Below are 23612 nucleotides of genomic sequence, written 5' to 3'. Positions count from 1 at the left end.
AGTTAATGATAAATTATGTCTTTCCTATGTATGAATAAATTTATTTCATAAATGTTAATTTGTGTGGTCTGGAGATTGAGAGAGGACTTTATAACAGCTCTGGGCCTGTGCTTCGGGGAGAGGGGAGAAGTGTGAGCCTTAAGAAAGAAGGTTAAATTAGGTAAAGAAAACAAAAAGAATAAAGCACTAACCCCTTTAGGAAGAGTGTTCTCACTGTCCACCGAAACTCAAAAGTTGAGTCACTCTGTATACACATCAGGCTATTTTGGCTTTTACATTGTCTTTAAAAGAGAAGCTCCTATTCTATTCTTTCTTCTCCCAAGACTCCATATTTTACTTCAAGAAGCTGTTCAAAGACTCCTGCCACCCTCCGTTTGAACCAATAGACTGATCTTTTCTCATATTCCGTCCTAGTACACCTTCTTTCTGGTGAATCCCTTTAGATACAGAGCCCAAGCCATCAGAATGTGGTAGGATACCATTCTGTGACCAACTTACTCTGTGACCTCGTGTTAGCAAGCTCTAAACCTTTTCTCTAGTAGAACTTGAAGGACAAAATTCTTTAATTGATCCTAGATTCTTCTCGAAGATTGTCTGGCTTTCATTTCAATGAATGTGTAATTTATGCAACATACATTGACTGTGTATAATACCATAAGCATGGTTCAGGTTCTTGGGAAATAGATAAATATAAGTCCTAGCCTTTCAGTTATTCTAGCATAACTGTAGGAAGGAGGGGGAAGGTTCATATACGGTTTTAATATAGTGTAGTGAGTGCTGTAATACAGTTGTGAACCAAAGTATGAGAGTAGAGATGAAAGAGTGATTAATTCTGCTCAGGATGACGTGCAGTTTCTGTGTTATGAAGTATGCTAGTAGGAGTTCACCAGGTAGGCAAGATGGGGAAAGACATTCCAGATAGAGAAAATTGAATGAACAAGCAGGAATGCACCAGACTTGTTTAGCTCAATTTTAGGTCAGTATTTCAGGGAAGTAGGGTAGATGGTGAAGGTCCTTAGCCACAAGGTTAGAAAGTTGGGTTTTAACCAGAATACTTTTAAATAAGGCACTGAGGCATCAAATTCATATACTGGAAAAATTCTGGAGGCATTGTAGAAGTTAAATTAGAAAAGAGTGGGTTTGCAAACAAGGACATTAAGATTTATTGTAGTAGTCTATGATTCTGGTTCTCAAACATAGTGGATTATGTAGGGAATGTGTTAAAAATACAGATCCCTCAGCTCTTTACCTTGAGTTCTTAATGTCAGTTTTGTGTTTTTCAATTCTTGTGTTTCTGGTTGTTTCTTTTTCAAATCTGCTATATCACTTTTTGCAGTTTACAGTTCCCTGCTGAAATTTCAAGCTTGGCCTTTATCTCCTTAAACATAGTAAGTATAGTTTTTATAGCCTGTGTCTGATAATTCCAATGTCTGGAAATTCTATAGGTCTGTTTATATTGAATATTGATTCTGCTAGTTTTTGTTAGCAGATGCTATTTTATCTCTGTGTGTGCCTGGTTACCTTTGCTTGGGTGCTGGATGTATATTTGAAACATCATATGTAGAAAACAATTTGAAGTACATCTTGGTTACTTCCAAGTTTTATCAACAGTGAATAAAGCTCCTATAAACATCTGTGTGTAAGTATTTTTGTGGGTGTAAGTTTTCATTTCTTTTGGGTAAATACCAAGGAGGCTGGTTGCTGAATCATATGGTATTTTAATTTTGTAAGAAACAGCCAAACTGTCTTCCAAAGTGACTGTACCATTTTGCATTCCCACCAGCGATGAATGAGCATTCCTGTTGTTCCATATCTTCACCAGTATTTGGTGCTGTCAGTGTTTTGAATTTTGACCATTTTAATAGGTGTGTAGTCATATCTGATTGTTTTAATTTGCAATTCTGAATGAACATGAATTAGAACATATTTTCATATGTTTACTTGTCATCTGTGTATGTTATTTACTGAGGTGTCTTTTCTGACCTTTTGCCATTTTTAATTGGATCGTTCATTTTCTTATAATAATAAAAACAGAACTCAATAGAGTTTTAAGAGTTCTTTGTATATTTAGTATAACAGTCCTTTATCAGATGTATCTTTTGCAAGTATTTCCTCCCAGTCCATATCTGGTCTTCTCATTCTCTTGACAGTGTCTTTCACAGAGTAGAGGTTTTTAATTTTTATCAAGCCCTGCTTCTCAATTATTTCTTTCATGGATTGTGCCTTTGGTGTTGTATCTAAATAAAGTCATCACCATACCAAAAGTAATCTAGGTTTTCTCCTGTCTTCTATAGTTTTATAGTTTTTTTGTTTTACATTTAGGTCTATAATCCATTTTGAGTTAATATCTGTGAAGAGTGTAAGTTCTATGTCTAGATCCATTTTTTTGCATGTGGATGTCCACTTGCTCCACGCCATTTGTTGAAAAGACTACCTTTGCTCCATTTTATTGCCTCTGCTCCTTTGTCAAAGATCAGTTAACTGTGTTTATGTGGAACTGTTTCTGGGCTGTCTGTTCTGTTCCATTGACTTCTTTGTCTAGTATTTTGTCAACACTGCCCTGTATTGATTACTGTAGCTTTACAGTAAGTCTTGAAGTCGGGTAGTGTCAGTCCTCCAACTTTATTCTTCTTCTTCAATACTGAGTTTGCTATTCTGGGTCTTTTGCCTCTACATATAAACTTTAGGATCACTTTGTCAATATCCACAAAGTTACTTGCTGGGATTTTGATTGGGATTGTGTTAAATTTGTAGATCAAGTTTGGAAGAACTGACATCTTTGTAATACTGACTCTTCCTATCCATGAACATGGACTGTCTCTTCCTTTAGTTAGTTCTTCTTTGGTATCTTTTATCTGAGTTTTGTAATTTTCCTCATGTAGATATTGTATATATTTTGTCAGATTTGTATCTAAGTATTTCATTTTGGGGGATGCTAATGGAAATATTAATGTGTTTTAAATTTCAAATTCCATTTTTTATAGCTGGTATATAGGAAAGCAATTGACTTTCCTAATATCCTGCAACGTTGCTGTAATTGCTTATTAGTTACAGGAGTTTTTTTGACTGTTCTTTCAGATTTTCTACACAGACAAGCCATGGCATCTGAAAACAAGAACAGTTTTATTGTTTTCTTTTCCAATCAGTATACCTTGTGTTTCCTTGTCTTGTTGCATTAGCTAGGACTTCCCATACAATGTTGACAAGCAGTGGTGGGAGGGGACATCCTTGCCTTGTTCCTGATCTTAGAAAACTTAGAGTTTCTCACCATTAGATATAATATTAGCTATAGATTTTTTGTAGATGTTCTTTATCAAGTTGAGAAGTACCCCTGTATTCCTTCTTTAATGAGGGTTTTTGTCATGAATGAGTTGAATTTTGTCAAATGCTTTTTCTGTATTGATATGGTCTTGTGATTTTTCTTTCTTAGCTTATTGATGTGATGGATTACATTAATTAATTGTCAGATGTTGAGCCAGCCTTGCAGACATGGGATAAATCCCACTTGTTCATGGTTTATAATCCATTCGATTTGCAAATATTTCATTGAGGATGTTAGCAGCTATGTTTCTGAGAGGTATTGTTCTGTAGTTTTCTTTTAATGTCTTTGCCTGTTTTAATATTAGGGTAATGCTGGCTTCATTGATTAAATTAGGAAGTATTCCTCTGCTTCTGTCTTCTGGAAGAGATCATAGGGAATTGGTATAATTTCTTCCTTAAATGTTTCTTAAAATTTGCTGGTGAAGCCATCTGAGCCAAACTGCTTTCTCTTTTGGAAGATAATTAATCATCAACACAATTCCTTTCCTCCTTCCTTCTTTCCCTTCTTCCTTCCCTCCTTCTCTCCCTCCCTTTCTCCCTTCTTCCTTTCATTTTTTCCAGCTTTATTGGGGGTATAATTGTTGATTGAATTTTTTAAATAGATAACAGGACTGTTCAGATTGTCTCTTTCTTCTCTGAGTTTTAACAGATTGTGTCTTTAAGGAATTTATCCATTTCCTCTAAGTTATCAAATTTATGGGCATCTGATTGTTCATAATATTACTTTAACGTACATCAGATCTGTAGTGAGGTCCCCTCTTTCATTTATGATATTTGCAGTTTGTGTCTGCTTTCCCTCTCCCTCTCTCCTTTCCCTTCCTCCCTCCATCCTAGAGTTTGTAATATGCATTTACAGCTAATCTAAGCCCACTTTAAAATAACATTTACCACTTCATGTGTAGTGTAAGTACTTTATAATAACAAAATATTCCTAATTCCTTCCTTCCATCCCTTGTGTCTTTGCTGTCATTCATTTCACTTATACATGAGCATGCTCTCACACACACACACACACACACACACACACACACATATGTAACTGAATATATCATTATTATTTTGAACAAACTGTTATCTGTTGGATCAGTTAAGAATAATAAAAATAAAATTTTTATTTTACCTTCATGTATTTCTTTCTGATGCTCTTTCTTTCTAGATGTAGGTAAAAGTTTCTGACGTGTCATTTTCCCTCTCTCTGAAGAGCTTCTTTTAATAGATCTTGCAAGGCAGATCTGTTGGCAACAAATTCTCTCAATTTTTTGTTTGTTTAGAAAAGTCTTTTTTTCTTCTTTTTTTTTGAAGGATAATTTCATAGGGTACAGAATTTGAGGGTTTTGCATTTTTTCTTTCAACACTTTAAATATTTCTCTGTACTCTCTCCTTGCTTGTATGGTTTCTGAGAAGTTGAATGTAATTGTTATCTTTGCTTTTGTATAGGGAAGGAATTTTTTTCACCTCTGGCTTCTTTCAAGATTTTTTTTTTTCAATCTTTGATTTTCTGCAGTTTAAATATGTTATGCCTACATATAGTTATTTGGGCATGTTTCCTGCCAAATTTTGTGTTCTGAACTTTATGATCTGTGGTTTGGTGTTGACATTAATGTATAGAAATTCCTGGTTATCATTCCTTCAAATATGTTTCTACTCCATTTTCTCTCTAGTTGCTTGCTGCAACTAGAGAAAGCCCACACGCAGCAATGAAGACCCAACGCAGCCAAAAATAAATAAAATTAAATCTTTTTTTAAAAAAGTTCCTTTTCCCCTCCTACTGCTGGAAGCACAAGGAGATTTTTCTCTGACATACACTGTGAGTACCTGATAGAGTTCCTGGAGGTAAAACTTGCAAAAAGTATGTGGATCTGAGATCTCTTGGAGTCTTAGCGCTCAGACCTGTCGACATTGAGCCTCTAGCAATTTGTCAGTTACAGTTCAGGTTTTCCTACCCTGGCATTGATTCCCACAGAGGTTTCTTCATAGGTTTCTGCTCTGGTAAGTTGTGATTCTCTATATCCACCTATTTCTCTAATTTTGGAGCAGCAGTTTGCCCTGTGACCTCATTTCTCTGAGGAATCTAAGAAGAGTTGTTGATTTTTTTAGTTTGTTCAGCTTTTTACTTATTGGAGTGGGTTGGCAGCTTTTAAGCTTCTTACGTGCTGGAGCAGAAAACAGAAGTTGAAATGCTAATACTTTGTTAAGGATTTTTGCTTCCATTTTCATTTGAGATAATGGCCTGTAATTTTCTTTTAATATCTTTGTCTGATTTTGGTATTGGGATAATGCTGAAATCATTGAATGAATTGAGAGTTTTTTTCTTCGTCTCCATTCTAAAAGAATTTGTGTAGAGTTAGTATTTTTTCTTCCTTAAATGTTTGATGAAACTTGACAGTGAAATTATCTAAGCCAAGATTTCTCAACCTCAGTGCTATTGATATTTTAGGTCTTGTAATTTTTGTTCTTGGGGGCCTTTCCTGTGCAGTGAAGGATTTAGCAGCATCCCTGGCCTCTGCCCAGTAGATGCCAGTAGCATCCCCTCACAGTTGTGGCAACCAAAAATGTCTCTAGATGTTGCCACATATTCCCTGGGGCCAAAGTCTACGCCAATTGAGAATTACTGACATAAACCAGGTATGCAGGGGAGACTTCCCTGGTGGTCCAGTGGTTAAGACTTCACACTCCTAATGCAGGGGGCCCAATTTCGATCCCTGATCAGGGAAGTAGATCCCGCATGCTGCAATGAAAATCCTGAAGATCCCGCGTGCTGCACCTAAAAAATAAAAGATACTGCATGCTACAACGAAGCTCCTGCCTGCCACAACTAAGACCTGGTGTAGCCAAATAAATAAATATTTTTTAAAAACCGAGTATGCAGGGGCTTTCCTTGTTATTGTTGAATAGCTTTTTAATTATAAATTTAATATTTTAATTGATATAGGGGTATGACATTTTCTATTTTTTCTTTTTTTCCCCACATCTTGATTGGAGTATAATTACTTTACAATGTTGTGTTAGTTTCTGCTATAGAACAAAGTGAATCAGCTCTATGTATACATATATCCCCATATCCCCTCCCTCTTGAGCCTCCTTCCCATCCTCCCTATCCCAGCCCTCTAGGTCATCACAAAGTGTCGAGTTGATCTGCCCACTAGCCATCCATTTCACATTTGGTAGTGTATATATGTCAATGCTGCTCTCTCACTTCGTCCCAGCTTCCCATTCCCCCCCTGCATCCTCAAGTCTGTTCTCTACATCTGCGTCTTTATTCCTGCCCTGCCACTAGGTTCATCCGTACTATTTTTTTTAGATTCCATATATCTGCGTTAGCATACGGTATTTGTTTTTCTCTTTCTGATTTACTTCACTCTGTATGACAGACTCTAGGTCCATCCACCTCACTACAAGTAACTCAATTTTGTTCCTTTTTATGGCTGAGTAATATTCCATTGTATATGTGCCACATCTTCTTTATCCATTCATCTGTCGATGGACATTTAGGTTGTTTCCATATCCTGGCTATTGTAAACTGTGCTACAATGAACATTGTGGTACATGTATCTTTTTGAATTATGGTTTTCTTAGGGTATATGCCGAGGAGTGCGATTGCTTGGTCATATGGTAGTTCTATTTTTAGTTTTTTAAGGAACCTCCATAATGGCTGTCAATTTACATTCTCACCAACAGTGCAGGAGGGTTCCCTTTTCTCTACACCCTCTCCAGCATTTATTGTTTCTAGATTTGTTGATGATGGCCATTCTGACCCGTGTGAGGTGATACCTCATTGTGGTTTTGATTTGCATTTCTCTAATATTTAGTGATGTTGAGCATCTTTTCATGTGTTTGTTGACCATCTGTATGTCTTTGGAGAAATGTCTATTTAGGGCTTCTGCCCATTTTTGGATTGGGTTGTTTGTTTTTTTGATATTGAACTGCATGGGCTGCTTGTATATTTTGGAGATTAATCCTTTGTCAGTTGCTTCGTTTGCAAATATTTTCTCCCATTCTGAGGGTAGTCTTTTTGTCTTGTTTATGGTTTCCTTTTCCTTCCTGTGCAAAAGCTTTTAAGTTTCATTAGGTCCCATTTGTTTATTTTTGTTTTTATTTCCATATCTCTAGGAGGTGGGTCAAAAAGGATCTTGCTGTGATTTATGTCATAGAGTGTTCTGCCTATGTTTTCCTCCAAGAGTTTTATAGTGTCTGGCCTTACATTTAGGTCTTTAACCCATTTTGAGTTTATTTTCTTCTATTTTTTCTTGAGTCAGACTTGGTTAACTTACATCTTTTAAGAGATTTTTACATTTCACCTCTGTTGTTGGATTTATTGGGAAAAAATTGTTAATAATATTCTGTTTTTATCCTTTTAATGTCTACTGGTGATGTGATATGGATACAGATTGTCTCTCAATACATTCCTGATTTTAGAAATGGTATCTTCTTTTTCCTTGATCAGTTTTGCCAGAAGTTATCAGTTTTACTGATCTTTAAAAACGTATACCTCGGGGGGCTTCCCTGGTGGCGCAGGAGTTGAGAGTCCGCCTGCTGATGCAGGGGACATGGGTTTGTGCCCCGGTCCGGGAAGATCCCACATGCTGTGGAGCGGCTGGGCCCGTGAGCCATGGCCACTGAGCCTGCGCGTCCGGAGCCTGTGCTCCGCAACGGGAGAGGCCACAACAGTGAGAGGCCCGCGTACCGCAAAAAAAAAAAAAGCATATACTCGGACTTCCCTGGTGGCTCAGTGGTTGAGAGTCCACCTGCCGATGCAGGGGACACGGGTTCGTGCCCCAGTCTGGGAAGATCCCACATGCCATGGAGCGGCTGGGCCTGCGCGTCCAGAGCCTGTGCTCCGCAACGGGAGAGGCCACAACAGTGAGAGGCCTGCATACCACAAAAAAAAAAAAAAAAAAAAAAAAACCGTATACCTCTTTTGTTTCACTGATTTTTACCTCTTTCTCTGTTTCTATCTCATTTATTTTTGGTCTTTATTATTTACTTTCCTCTTGGTTCAAATTTGTTTTTTCTAGTTTTTTAAGGTGGATCATTGATTTTAGACCTTTTATCTTTTTAATATGTGGATTAAACTATACATTTCCCTCTATGCTTTAGCTGCATTTTACAAGTTTCAGAATTTTCATTTTCATTTGATTCAAAATATTTTCTCTCTTATTTCTTTTGTCATGATTCTTTGGAAGTGTGTTGTTTTAATTTTCAAATATTTTAGAATTTTCCTAGATGTTTCTGTAAATAATTTCTAATTTAAGTCCATTATGCTCATACAGTATACATTATGAAATTTTAGTCTTTTTCAATATATTGAGACTTATTTTATGTCCTAGATATAGCTTGTCTTAGGGAATGTTCCTTGTGTCCTTGAAAAGAATGTGTATATTCTGCTGATGTTGGGTTAGTGTTGTGTAAATGTCAATTAGGTCATGTTAGATGATAGTGTTGTTCAAGTCTTGTATACTTTTGCTGATTTTCTATTTGTTCTGTGAATTACTGAGAGAGGAGTAATAAAGTGTCCACCATAATCTACTTGGCTATTTCTCCTTTTGCTTTTTTTTTTCTCTTTTTGTTTTGAAGCTTCGTATTTATGTCTTCTAAATGAATTGACTTTTTTACCATTAATGTAATGTCTTTTTTGCCCTGGTAATGGTTCTTATTATGAAGTTTTTGTCTAACTTTAATTTAGCCACTGAAGCTTGCTTTCACTTAGTGTTTACATGGTATTTATTCTTCTATCCATTTACTTTTTATCCATCTTCATATTTAAAGTGGTTTTTTTTGTATGTAGCTTATATTTGGGTCTATGTAGGCAGTCTAATACTCTCTTCTTTTTAAATGGAGTGTCATTTATTGGTATGACTTGTTTTAAATTTACTATCTTGCTACTTCTTTTCAAATTGTCCCATCTGGTCTTTGTTTCTTTTTATCTCATTTCCTGCCCTCTTTTGGATTAAATGAGTTTTTTAGTACTCCATTTTATCTCCACTGTTAGCTTATTCAATATACCTTTGTTTTAGTTTTTCAGTGGTTGCTCTTGGCCAACAGTTCTCAAACGTTTTATTTTTACAACTGCTTTGGATTCTGTGTATGAAGGATCTCAAAGAGTTCTTGTTTATGGGGATTGTTTGTCAATTACTACTGTACCCAGAATTAAAACTGAAAGGATGAAGTATTTATTAATTCACTTAAAAAGTGAAATTGGCCATCCCTTCCCCCCTCCGCCCCCCCTTTTTTTTTTTTAAACTGTGAGTGCATGTCATGAAGAACACAGTGATTAGTAGTACAGTTTGGTGTCTCTGCCTTGATTTGTGCTAGGGCATCAACAGTTTTATTCAATATTGCTTTAGGGGCTTCCCTGGTGGCGCAGTGGTTGAGAGTCTGCCTGCCGATGCAGGGGACACAGGTTCGTGCCCTGGTCCGGGAAGATCCCACATGCCGCGGAGCGGCTGGGCCCATGAGCCATGGCCGCTGAGCCTGCGCGTCCGGAGCCTGTGCTCCGCAGCGGGAGAGGCCACAACAGTGAGAGGCCTGCGTACTGCAAAAAAATATATATATTGCTTTAGCAAAATTAGTGCTAATGTCAACACATTGACAAACTATTAGCACTATTAGGACTATAGTTTTGACTTCGCAAACCTCATGAAACCATCTCTGGGACACTGTTGAGAACTGCTGCAGTAGGGCTTATGATATTTATCTTTATCACAATCTATGCTCAAATAATGTTATACCACTTTGAGCATAATGTAATAACATTACAACAGTATACTGCCTTTCTCTCCCTTCTGATTTTGTGCTGTAAGCCCCTCAATACACTGGTATTATTTTTGCTTTAAGTAGTCAGATATCCTTTTAAAAATGACTTTTATATTTTTGTCTCTTATTTATGTCTTTTCTAAAATGTTTTCCATATTTACTATATTTGGTGCTTTTTATTTCTTTGTGTAGATTCATGTTTTCATATGATGTATTCTTTCTGCCTGAAAGATTTCCTTTAAGATATAGAGCAGGTCCACTGACAACAGATTCTCTCAGGTTTTGTTTGTCTGAAAACATTTTTATTGTGCTTTTATTTTTCAAAGATAGATATATTTTTTTGGTATAGGATCCTAAATCAACAGGCTTTTTCCCCCATTATTTTGTTATTTTTTTTCTTCCAGCAATTTAAAGGTTTTTCCATTGTCTTCTGACTTGCATAGTTTCAGATGAGTCTGAGCATCCAGGTCTCTCCTGAATATCCTATGTATTCAGTGAAGACTTTCCATTCTGGTTGGTGGGAATATGAATACTTCTCAGCCATGGGTGAGCTCTGGAAACTGTTTTGCTTACCATCCACAGTAATTGTTCTTCCCCCAGAAGTTGTTTTTTGCCCAGCCTTGTAGTGTTTCGCCTTACACATGTGCAGTTTGGTATTCAGCTAAAGACTCAAGAGGACTCCTGTGCAGATTTCTGGAGCTCTTTCTCAATGGAGTGCTTTTCTGCTACTCTGGCCCACAAATTCTGGCCCCCATTGACCATTCCAACTAACAGCCAGGCTTTCTTCAAGTTTTCCCTTCCTGCACTGGATGTCCAGAACTGCCCCCATGCATAATAATGGGATGATCGATAGGCTCACCTTGTTTGTTACCCCTTTGGGATCCCAGAGGTTGTTTTCAGCAAGAAAGTTGGTATGAATTACCCAGTCCACCAAGTGGGAATCTACCTATCTTTCTGAAGAATTTTTTTGTCCAACACGTATGTATTAGTTTTAGGAATGTAGATGAAAACCAAATACTTACTTGTTTCTAATTACATATTCAATTCACATATATAATAATATATTAAGAAATAGTGTCTTTTTATTTGGATCTGTTTGCATACATCTTTGATGTCAGTATGTTCAGTGGTATGTTCAGACCACTTTTGTGGTCTTTAACCCCAGAGCACATCATCTTCACTTACGTCAAAGTTGTAGGAGATATAGTGCTTTTTAAGTGTATTATCTTGTTGCTAAAATTTTGTCTCAAGCCACAGGTTTCCAGATGCATTACATTTTTTCTTTTATTTGTTCTATAAGTATAAAATTATGATCTCTACAACCTAATCTCTTCCTGTATTGTTCTTTAAGGTAATGTTTAAAAGGCTCTTTATGATAGTTTGCAACTGAATGGTTATACCTCCAGGAATCCTTCGTTACTTTATGTCCATTTTCTTCCTTTCCTTCTCCAATTTAACAAAGCCACAACAAAAAAACCTATTAAAAAAAAAAATCACCTTCCAGGGGCTTCCCTGGTGGCGCAGTGGTTAAGAATCTGCCTGCCAATACAGGAGACATGGGTTCGAGCCCTGGTCCAGGAAGATCCCACATGCCACGGAGCAACCAAGCCCATGCACCACACTACTGAGCCTGTGCTCTAGAGCCCGCAAGCCACAACTAGTGAGCCCGTGTGCCACAACTACTGAAGCCGATGCACCTAGAGCCCATGCTCTGCAACAAGAAGTCATAGCAGTGAGAAGCCCGCGCAGCACAACAAAGAGTAGCCCCCACTTGCTGCAACTAGAGAAAGCCTGTGTGCAGCAACGAAGACCCAATGCAGCCAAAAATAAATAAATAAAATAAATTTATTTTTAAAAATTATAAAAAAAAAAGTCACCTTCCAAACTAGTGTTGACTGAGATAGTTTCAGGGTAATGCACCTTCTCCAAATAGTGCTTTGCTGTTCAAATTAATAGAGAGAAAGCACCCATAAAATGAGATGTTGTTAAGCAAATGTGCTTTCTCTTTTCTAAGAGATTATTTTGAGGAAAAACATCTTTTTCGTTTATGTGAATCCAATATTTCTTTGCCTTGGAATTGTAAGTAATTTTTTCTACTTTATGCTTGTGGAGATGACAGCAATTGCCAACCATCTTTTGATCAGACTTAGAATTAATTGCCTGTTTGACTCAAATTTTCTTACAGTAGCTAGAATAAATTACCCTACAGATATTTGCCAGCCTGCCCCTAGCGCTGGTTTTACCTTCTGTTCTAGTTACCCCAGTTAAAGTAAACATTCCATAGAACAATATTTTGAGTGGAAGATGAAGAATAAGTTAAATTAAAAAAAGAAACAGGCTTCATTACAGTATCCCATAAAAATACGTTCCCTAAGTTAAAAGAAAAACTAAATGCCTCTTAACCTTTGGTAGGTAGCTCCCAACAACTCATGAAAATAAGTCAGTTAAAACTGACCTTTGGAATTCCCTGGCGGTCCAGAGGTTAGTACTATGCGCTTTCACTGCCGAGGGCCTGGGTTCAATCTCTGGTTGGGAAACTAAGACCACACGTGCCGCGCGACATGGCCAAAAAATAAACCAACCGAACAACAACAACTGACCTTTGTTGGCAGGAAATGAGGTAGATCGATGTGATATTTTCAAACAGTGATTTGCTATAGCTAGCATTATTTACTGATTTCCTTGGACTATGATATTTCCAATTGCTTTTTAATATTGTAAAGTTTCTTTATAACTTATAAAATTATCGATTTTTTTTCCTTATTAAACTTCTATGGAAGGAATATACAGGGGATTTTTATGACATGACCCACACGGATTTAAAGTGAAAATGACTTCAGGAATTTCTCCCATGAGATATTATTTGGTTGTATTTTTAAATGAAGTCTTATTATGTATATCAACTACTTATCAATAACTTGAACACTATTTTCTCTCTCTATTGCCTTCGACTCATCTAAGAATTATGTGATTTTCCTCACCTATAGGGATAGGCCCTAATTAACTTTAACTCATTGATAAAGCTTATTTTTCAGGTCATTGTGATTGCGTGTTGAATGGGGTGTTTCCTGGGACCTTCCAGGAAGGATGCTTTCTTTGTATTTTGTGAGAGTTATTATTGGAAGAGCAACTAGAGGATCTTTGAAAGTTATGCTATGAGGATGTGACAACTGGCTTTGCTACAGTCATTTCTCTGAGCAGCAAGCCAACCTCCAGCTGAAGCCCACACATGGAGGAGGGCATAGCTGAGAGAGTAGTAGAGAAGTGGAGTCTCTGATTGGTGCTGTGAGCCTCTTGGTCAAACAGAGACCACAGTTAGCTAAATATATGGAATATTAGTCCTATAGTCTGATACATTTGCCTGAATGTATTTGATATCACTTTGTGATAAATTTTGAAAATACTGATATTTAATATTTTACTACTTCTAATATAATTTGTAATTTTAATCATGTTAGAAGAGCACCTTAAGTTATTTGGCAAATATTTAAGTCATTGAAGATGTATGAATCTATCCTACTTTCAGATAAGTATGGATTGATATCATGTTTTAAGCTTTTAAAATAATTATTCTCTAGAAATTTAAAGCATTTTTATGCTAAGTATCTGTGATAGAAAATACTAGAATACAGCTTCTTTTCTCTCTCATGTGAAGAATATTTGAGTGACAATTCTGTATAAAGCTCATTTGTAAGGTAGATACATAAATAAATGATATTTATGTACTTTTGTCTTGCCTTTCTTATTAAACGTGTACTTATTTAGTTAATTTTTAATAAAAGACTTTTCATTTTTTGTTCAGACTTTCAGTGGCTCTCCATTTTGTTCATCATGAATTCCAAATATTTTTGCCAGTGAAAGGCCCCATAATTTAGCCTATACTTTATTTCTCATCCTTTTTCATATTCAGTGAGATTAATGTGTTTCCCTAATCCATGCCTTCGCTTGCTGCCCCTGGCATGTTCTTTCCAATCCTTTCTGTCTATGTAATTAATACCTATCATTTTTGCCCCAGTTCTGATCCCAACTCTTCAGTAAAATCTTTGTGAGTTATCCACCGTGACTATAAAATGATCTCTCTTACAAACAAGCTACTTTATTTCTTGCAAGAAAAGTCAAACAGTACTGAATAATTTAAAGTAAGACAAATGCACTTCATTTCTAGTCTAAGCCTCCAGAGGAAAACCCCTTATAGTTCAAATTCCTTGATATTTTTCTATGTAAACTTGAGCATATATGACTTATTTGGTTATCACTTCTTTTTCTTTTTTTTTTTTTTTTTTGCGGTATGCGGGCCTCCCACTGCTGTGGCCTCTCCCGCTGTGGAGCACAGGCTCCGGACGCGCAGGCCCAGCGGCCATGGCTCACGGGCCCAGCCGCTCTGCAGCAATGTGGGATCCTCCTTGACCGGGTCACAAATCTGCATCCCCTGCATCGGCAGGCGGACTCTCAACCACTGTGCCACCAGGGAAGCCCAGTTATCACTTCTTTTGACTACCATATTGGAAAGTACAGTTCTATAGGCTTAATCATATTTGTTTGATTCTTCTTTTGGCAAGAATACTTCAAGAATGATGCTATGTACTTCGTATTGCATCAGGAAACACATACTCTCTGCTGGTCTTTTAAAATAATGTTTAGATGGATCAGTGATTGAGGTATTGTTAGCTCGATCTTCCCATTTTAAAGTTCCCTATCAGCCTCTCACTGAATGATTTCATCTATCTCATTATTTTAAATTGTCATAGACGGTTACTTGACTGTCTGCTAATACATAGTAAGATAATAGATCGTTAAAAGGTCAAGCTCTGGAGCCTACCCTGCCTGCAATTTATGACCTTTGGCAAGTGACTGCACATCTTTGTGCCTCAGTTTCCTCTACTGTGAGTTAGGTGCCTCACAAGGTTGTTTCAAGGATTAAATGTGTTAAGTGTTTAAAACAGTGCATGGTACATTGTGACAGTAAGTGCTAGCTGTTATTAATATATTGATTTAGAAGTTTTTTGGGGGGTGGGATGAATTGGGAGATTGGGATTGACATATATACACTAATATGTATAAAGTAGATAACTAATAAGAACCTGTTGTATAAAAAAATAAATAAAATTCAAAAAAAGAAGTTTTATTTTGCTGTCTATGTACTGGCATTTGTTTGCATGGAACATGCTTTACTGGATAGTATTCATCGCATTCTGTCTGGCAGTGAGACCTGGTCACATTGTAGGAAAACAAAGTGCTGTTTAAGTGATAACAAACCTCATACGTATTTAGCTTCTATGGTTTTTAATAAGAAAAACATTAGCAGGAACGGGGATTTGTTATACTTGAGTTTGTAATGAAGAAAAGAAACATTGATCATAATTACATGTATATCCTAGATATTAGGAAAGAAAATTTCGAAAGAGAAAAAGGAAAGAGTGACCCCATGGCTTTTGACACTGAAAGGCTATGAAGTTCTTTGAAATGGGAATTAATAAAAATGAACATACACAGTTCTAAATAATTTGAGAAAGAAGTCTCTAAAAATCCAATGCAGTCATGCAAAGGAACTCTCAGATTAACAGCATAGATTTATTAGATGGAAAGGGAGATGTAAAACTAAAGACAGTTATAAAACAATAGTACAAACCATTATAAACAGTGGCAGGAACCATAAAGTAAGCTTGAAGTTTATAGAAAATGACTAAGACAACATAAACTTTTTAAATGTGATATCAATAAGATGAATCTTCAACAAGATTATCAGATTTTTAAGAGGGATGGAATCATCAGTTCATATTTTGCAACTGTCAGATTCGGTAGGGAGAAACAGTCTTTGAGTTAGAAGAGATAATAATAATAAAAGAATTATAGGCCATGGTAGGAAAGCTGCTAGTTAGTAAGTGAAACATTTGACCACTTTAAGTGCATTTAATTTTCTTCATTTAAATTAATGTCTTCTCTAGAAGCCAGTGAGCTCACATATCTACTCATGAAATCACTGAGTAATCTTTGAGAATGTCATGGCAAATATATTTGTTATCTGGAGATGATCACACACTAGCTTGACTTTTTTTTTTTTTTAGAAAGGGGAAAATGTGGGTTCTGGAAATTACAAGCCATAATCTTGTTACTGATCTTTTGCAAATTTCTAGAAATAAATTTCAGAACAAGCTTATGAACATCTATGAAAAATATGCTCAAATGTGGAAATTTAAATGTGTTCACCAAAAACATATCATGTTAAATTAACTTCACTTCTTTTAAGAGAATTATCAATTCAATTGAATGAGAAAAATACTGTAGTAATAGTCTTTTAATTTTAGTGAAGTATTTGACAGTCTTTGGCTATATTTTTGGATAAGATATGTTGGTGAATTATTGTTTCAATTTAGAGTAAGTAGGTAGATTTATAGTAGTTAGATTCAGAGTAGGTTGAAATCAAAAACCGGTGTTTGATTAGAGGTTCAGTGTCACCCTTGAGAGAGATCTTCAGAGCATTACAGCAGGATTACCTATTTCTTGTGTCAACATTTCCATCATTGATCTTGGCTGAACGTTTAGAAAGTAGGCTTATCTGCTGTAGATTATTAAAAGCTGGACTTGGATAACTGATATCATGGAAAGTAAGCAGGAATATCTTTCTAAAACCTTACCTAATTAATCTAGTACATTTATATCTTCTCCTCTTTGAACATACTTTCATACTTTACATATAATATAAATTCATAGTTTATATTGCTTCAGGGGGAAAAAAGTGACTTTTTTTGTCTACCTGATCTTTTTACCAAATTAATGTATGAATTGTATACCTTATTATAGCATAATATCTTTAATGATACAGATTTAATAATGCAAACTGCAAATTGGAAAAGTTAGTTGCTGCATATGTATATTTTTGTCTACTCTAGGAATATGAAGCACGAACAGGGAGAACCTGTAAACCACCACCTCAGTCTTCAAGACGAAAGAATTTTGAATTTGAGCCACTCTCTACCACTGCCCTGATTCTTGAGGATCGACCGTCGTAAGTATTTTAGTGATCATCAGACACACTGTTTGAATTTTAAACTTTAATTTTTCTTATTATTATTTCATTTAAAAGATACCAAGAAATTAGATAAAGAAATGGGTTTGTTAGGGAAAATTATTTTTAATCCCAGAGATGAATCCTAACACTAATAGGGAAAAATTGTTGATCTCCAAGCTTTATGCATATTTTCTAGAAATCTCTATGACCCAGTGTATGAAACATAAAATCTTGGCTTTTTATATCTGTTCCTATTTCAACCTTCCTCTGCCTTATCTTTTTTTTTTTTAATTGAAACATGGTTGATGTACAGTATTATGTTTCAGGGGGAAAAAAAGTGACTTTTTTGTCTACCTCATCTTTTTACCAAATTAATGTATGAATTGTATATATTCTGTATTATAGCATAATATCTTTAATGATACGGATTTAATAATACAAACTGAAAATTGGAAAAGTCGCTGCATAAGTATATTTTTGTCTACTCATACTACTACATAATTATTTGACATTTACATACATTGTGAAATGATCACAATAAATCTAGTAACCAACCCTCCCGATATAAAGTTATTGCAATATTATTGACCATATTCCTTATGCTGTTTATTACATCGTTGTGGCTTATTTATTATATAACTGAAGGTTTGTACTGCTTAATCCTTTTCACTTATTTTGCCAATACACCCCCCCGCCTTATCGTCACATGATAGAGCAGTTATTTTTCTTTTCTTGACATTTAATATGCACTTATGATGTATTTGTCCTTTTTGCCTTTTTCTTTTTTTTTTTTTTTTTTTTTTGCGGTACGCGGGCCTCTCACTGCTGTGGCCTCTCCCGTTGCGGAGCACAGGCTCCAGATGCACAGGCTCAGCGACCATGGCTCACGGGCCCAGCTACTCCGCGGTATGTGGGATCTTCCCGGACCAGGGCACGAACCCGTGTCCCCTGCATTGGCAGCGGACTCTCAACCACTGCGCCACCAGGGAAGCCCTGTCATTTTTGCCTTTTATGCCATGCAACTACTGACTGTCAACCAGTTGGTTTACTGTTATTAAGAATATATTCTTTTTAAAAATATTTATTTATTTAGCTACGTCGGGTCTTAGTTGCGGCACGTGTGATCTTTTGTTGCAGTACGCAGGTTCTTCATTGTGGCATGCAAGCTCCAGAGAGCACGGGCTTCGTAGTTGCAGTACACGGGCTCTCTAGTTGTGGTGCACGGGCTTACTTGCCCTGTGGCATGTGGAATCTTAATTCCCTGACCAGGGATCGAACCTGTATCCCCTGCATTGGAAGGTGGATTCTTTTATATATATATATATATTTTTTTTTTTTTTTTTTTTTGGCTGCATCGGGTCTTTGTTGTTGCGTGCCAGGTTTCTCTAGTTGAGGCGAGCCGGGGCTGCTCTTCATTGTGGTGTGCGGGTTTCTCATTGCAGTGGCTTCTCTTGTTGCGGAGTATGGGCTCTAGGCGCGGGAGCTTGAATAGTTGTGGCACTCAGGCTTAGTTGCTCTGCGGTCTGTGGGATCTTCCCAGACCAGGGATCGAACCCGTGTCCCCTGCGTTGGCAGGCAGATTCTTAACCACTGCGCCACCAGGGAAGTTCCTGGAAGGCGGATTCTTTACCACTGGACCACCAGGGACGTCCCTCACCTACATAATCCTTTAAGAGTAAGGCTTTTTCCTTTCTTTCATGTCTTTGTTGACTTCTTCAGCCTTCAGTGAATTCTTTTACTTTCTGAATGCTTTTAAGACTTTCCTTTATGTGATTTTCATAAATTAGATTATGGTTGCTTTGGTATGGTTTTCTCATGTTCCATCTGTTTGGGGTCATTGAGCTTAATGTGTCTGTGCATTTATAGTTTTGCATCGATTTTGGAAAAATTTTAGCCTTCGTTTCTTCAACAGTTTTTTGTTCTGCCCTCCCTCCTTTCTTCTGAGATGTCCATTAAACGTGTTACTTGATATTTTTCCATGTCCCATAGCTCATTTGTGTTTTTGGGGGGTATTCTTTCTCTCTATTTCATTTTGTATAGTCTTATATTGTTATATCTTAAAGTTCACTTATATTTTTTTCTTCTGCAGTATGTAATTTGCTGTCAGTCCCATCTTTGGAATTTATCATTTTAGAAATTTTCATCTGTAGACATTTGATTTGGATCTTGAGTTTCTCTTATCATGCTCCTGCTTTCTTCTACCTTCTTGAGTATATTTATAGCAGCAGTTTTATCGTCCTTGATTTATAATCCTGTTGTCTGACATTTCTGCTGATTGATTTTTTTTCTCATTATGGTTTGTATTTTCCTGTTTCTTTGCATCCCTTGTAATTTTTATTGGATACCAGCTATTGTATTTTTACATGGTTGGATATTGGACTTTCTTTTATTCCTTTAAATATTTTTTTGGTTTGGTATGCAATTAAGTTATTTGGAATTGGTTTGATCCTTTTGATATAAGCATTGTTAGGGTGCTTCCAGAACAGCCTTTACTTTAGGGCTAATTTATCCTTACTACTGAGGCAATACCCTAAGGACTCTATCTGATACCCTGTCTATTAGGAGGTCTTTCTACTTTGACGGATCAGTCCAGTGTGATTTTGAGATTGTTCTGCCTATTTCTTGTGTTTCTTTCCCCGGCCACCATAGTTTAATTACACGCGTGCATAAGTCAGTGTTCAGGCAAAGCCTCTGCAGCTCCCTTCTCTCTGGTACTCTGTTATGCAAATTCTGGCTGTCCTGGGCTCCCCAACTTCAAACTCTATTTCCTCAACTCAGCAAGACTGGTGGGCTCTGTTTTGGCACTCTCTCCTACCACTGAGACCTGGAAACAGGCTGTTAGGTCAGGCATTTGCAGGGTTTCCTTGTTTATTTCCTTTCTCATAAGGACCACTGTCTTGTGCTGCCTGTTGTCCAATTATCTTTAAAACTGTTGTTTAATATATTTAACTCATTTTTCTAATTAATTAAGACAAGAGGATAAACCTGATCTCTCTTATTCCATTATGGCCTGAAACAGACATCTTAACCTTTATTCCTCCCTGCTACAACATACCTGAGGAATCTAACTCCAGAAGAGAAGAAGTAGAATGTATAATTTGAAAGTTTGTCACATACCTTTTCCACCTAGCCTGTTGAAAATAATTTAAAAATCTAATTCCAAAAACTGGACCTTATTATGACATACTTGGATATGGTAATATTCAAATGTGTTTCTTCTTGCATAGTCATGTATCTAAATCACTGCCTCTGTGATTTAGTTTATAAACCAAAATATGGTATATGCAAGTAACTGATTATCAAATTTTTATTCAGAATGGTATCTTAAATCTCTAGTAAAGTGGAAAGCATTTTGTTATAAAAATATACCTGCACTTACATTATGATCTAGGAATTCTGCTCTTAGGTATTTACCAAGAGAAATGAATGCAGATAGCCACACTTGAAATGAATATTTATAGTAGTTTTTATTCATAGTAGCACCTAACTGGAAACAATCTAAATGTCCATCCACATAGATAAATGGAACATTATTCACCAATTAAAAGGAATACATTACTAATACACAGAACAGCGTGGATGAATATCAAAAATATGCTGAGCCATAAAAAGAAACAAAATTGAGTTATTTGTACTGAGGTGGATGGACCTAGAGTCTGTCATACAGAGTGAAGTAAGTTAGAAAGAGAAAAACAAATACCATATGCTAACACGTATATATGGAATCTGAAAAAAAAAAAAAAGTCATGAAGAACCTAGGGGCAAGACAGGAATAAAGACGCAGACCTACTAGAGAATGGACTTAAGGACACGGGGAGGGGGAAGGGTAAGCTGGGACAAAGTGAGAGAGTGGTAGAGTGTATATATGGACATATATACACTACCAAATATAAAATAGATAGCTAGTGGGAAGCAGTTGCATAGCACAGGGAGATCAACTCGGTGCTTTGTGACCAGCTAGAAGGGTGGGATAAGGAGGGTGGGAGGGAGGGAGACACAAGAGGGAAGAGATATGGGGATATATGTATATGTATAACTGATTCGCTTTGTTATAAAGCAGAAACTAACATACTATTGTAAAGCAATTATACTCCAATAAAAACGTAAAACTATATATATATATGTGTGTGTGTGTGTGTGTATGCTGAGCAAAAGAAGCCAGGCACAAAAGAATCTATACAAAATTCTTTAAAGGCAAGTGACTAATCTGTATTGATAGAAATCAGATATGTGATTGCTTAAGGTAGGAGGTAGGTAAGTATTAAGTGTAAAGGGGTCAAAAAGAAACTTTCTGGAATGATAGGAACATTCTATATCTTGATTGGTCTGTTGTTTGCACAGGTATATAAATTTGTCAAAACTCAACAAACAGTACTCTTAAAACATGTTTGTCCGTTTTGTTGTGTGAAATTATACCTCAAAAAAGTTGACTAGGGATTTCCCTGGTGGTCCAGTGGTTAAGACTCCGCACTCCCAATGCAGGGGGCCTGGGTTCGATCCCTGGTCAGGGAAATAGATCCCTCAGGCTGCAACTAAGACCTGACCCAGCCAAATAAATAAATAAATATTAAAAAAAAAAAAAAGTTGACTAAAAAAAAAAAACTATAGTAAGTGGGTTTAACAAATAACCTAGGATTATTGGCTAAAATTGGACATGTTTAAATGATATATAAACAAATATATATGATATATAAATTTATATACACACAAATGTATAACAAATATTAGCAACCTGGATTCTGATTCTTTTCTAAGATGCAGAGTTCTTTTCAACCTTATACTTTCTTTCTTTTTTTTTTTTTTTGCGGTACTTGGGCCTCTCACTGTTGTGGCCTCTCCCGTTGCGGAGCACAGGCTCCGGACGCGCAGGCTCAGCGGCCATGGCTCACAGGCCCAGCCTCTCCGCGGCATGTGGGATCTTCCCGGACCGGGGCACGAACCCGTGTCCCCTGCATCAGCAGGCGGACTCTCAACCACTGCGCCACCAGGGAAGCCCTTTATACTTTCTTAATGTATGAAATGTGAAGGTTGGGTTAGAAATTCTTTGTATCCAGCTATAAAAAGAAAAGAAGTCAATAAACTTAAGTTAGTCTTTTAAAAGTTGATGTAAAATTTGTTTTTCCTCAGAAATCTTCCTGCCAAATCTGTGGAAGAAGCTTTACGTCACCGACAAGAATATGATGAGATGGTGGCTGAGGCTAAAAAACGAGGTATAAAATTTAACTCCAATTGGTATATTTAATTTATTGGTATCAAAAGGAAATGAATTTCAGTAGGATGGAACATGGTGAAATTGACCAAGCCTGTCTTTAAGATGATGCTGATTTCTTATTTTTCTAACTAAATTTGTTCTTAAAGAGAAATAAAATGTCATTCTAGAATCACAGTTTTTCTGTAAGTACTTTTACAAAACTATTATGAGGAGAAAGGCAGCAGACTATCTATGAGAGACTCTGTAATTGTGTCATAAACCTGGGACTACTAGTATCTTAATTTATAAATGAAGATATTATTCATGAATCTATTCCTGAAATAATTTTTACTTGTTTAAAACAGAAATTAAAGAAGCACATAAAAGAAAAAAAATAATGAAAGAACGATTTAAACAGGAAGAAAACATTGCAAGTGCAATGGTAATTTGGATCAATGAAATACTACCCAATTGGGAAGTAATGTAAGTAAGCAGACTTTTCCTGAATTTCAGTCTGTCTCCAAAGGTCTCGTTTCCAATTTTGTATTTTTATGACTTCCAGCATGTATCTTATGTTTTAGCTAAATTATACTATTAACCAATGTTTGAAAACTTTCATGCTTATCTCTGTGCTTTGCTTTTGTATATCCCTGTCTCTAATGCCTACTTCCCTTACTGACCACCCTCTGTGCCTGTCAGAATTTTACCTATCATTTGAGTCCCATCTGAAATGTTAGTTGATCCATGAAACTTCTAATTTCCTCAGTTACCGTATTTTCTTAATTCTAACATACCGTCTATTGCAAGATGCACTATTGATGTAATAGCAGGTTTTTTGGCAAAGAAAATGTTAAATGTGTACCTTCATTGTAATATGCATTTATTAAATGTTAACTATTAAAGTAGCTTCTAACATGCTTCTCTCATAATCAAGATAGTAAGATATAGATGATCTTTCCCTTCTGTGATGTCTCATTATACTTGGAGACTAATACACTTCTTGCCTTACTTTGCCTTTTATTTTTTGACAGTATTTTTACACATACCTTATTTTTCCTCTAGACTGGATGGTAGGAGATGTCTTCTGCAATGCCTAGTATAGGATGTGCATTGGGAATTTGTTGAATATTGTCACAGTGTGACAGATACTATATTAGGCTCTTTACACGAGTAATCACATTTGATTCTTATAACCTTTACTCCCATTTATCTTATAGGGAAGCTCAAAGTCAGAGAGGTTAAGTGATTTGCCCAGGGTTGTACAATTAATGGTTAACCAGATTTGAACTCAAGTCTATCTGATTTTAAAGCGCACACTTCTTTCAGTAGACTGTGCTG

The 23612-nt window shown here is 36.4% G+C and overlaps 1 protein-coding gene across 1 annotated transcript in view; it reads left to right on the top strand.

Annotated features, from left to right (window-relative positions):
• The window catches only part of TBC1D12 (TBC1 domain family member 12), a 95544-nt gene that overhangs the window by 53028 nt on the left and 18904 nt on the right, over positions 1-23612 (top strand). The window contains exons 3-5 of the mRNA XM_079899650.1: positions 16965-17080; positions 22211-22293; positions 22640-22757. Coding sequence (XP_079755776.1) covers positions 16965-17080; positions 22211-22293; positions 22640-22757 — 317 coding nt within the window. The remainder of the gene's footprint in view (positions 1-16964; positions 17081-22210; positions 22294-22639; positions 22758-23612) is intronic.

This window comes from Stenella coeruleoalba, assembly GCF_951394435.1.
Source record: "Stenella coeruleoalba genome assembly, chromosome: 16".
NCBI classification, from domain to species: Eukaryota; Metazoa; Chordata; class Mammalia; order Artiodactyla; family Delphinidae; genus Stenella; species Stenella coeruleoalba.
Note: the sequence above shows the minus strand (reverse complement) of the source record. Positions and strands in the feature narration are given on the sequence as shown.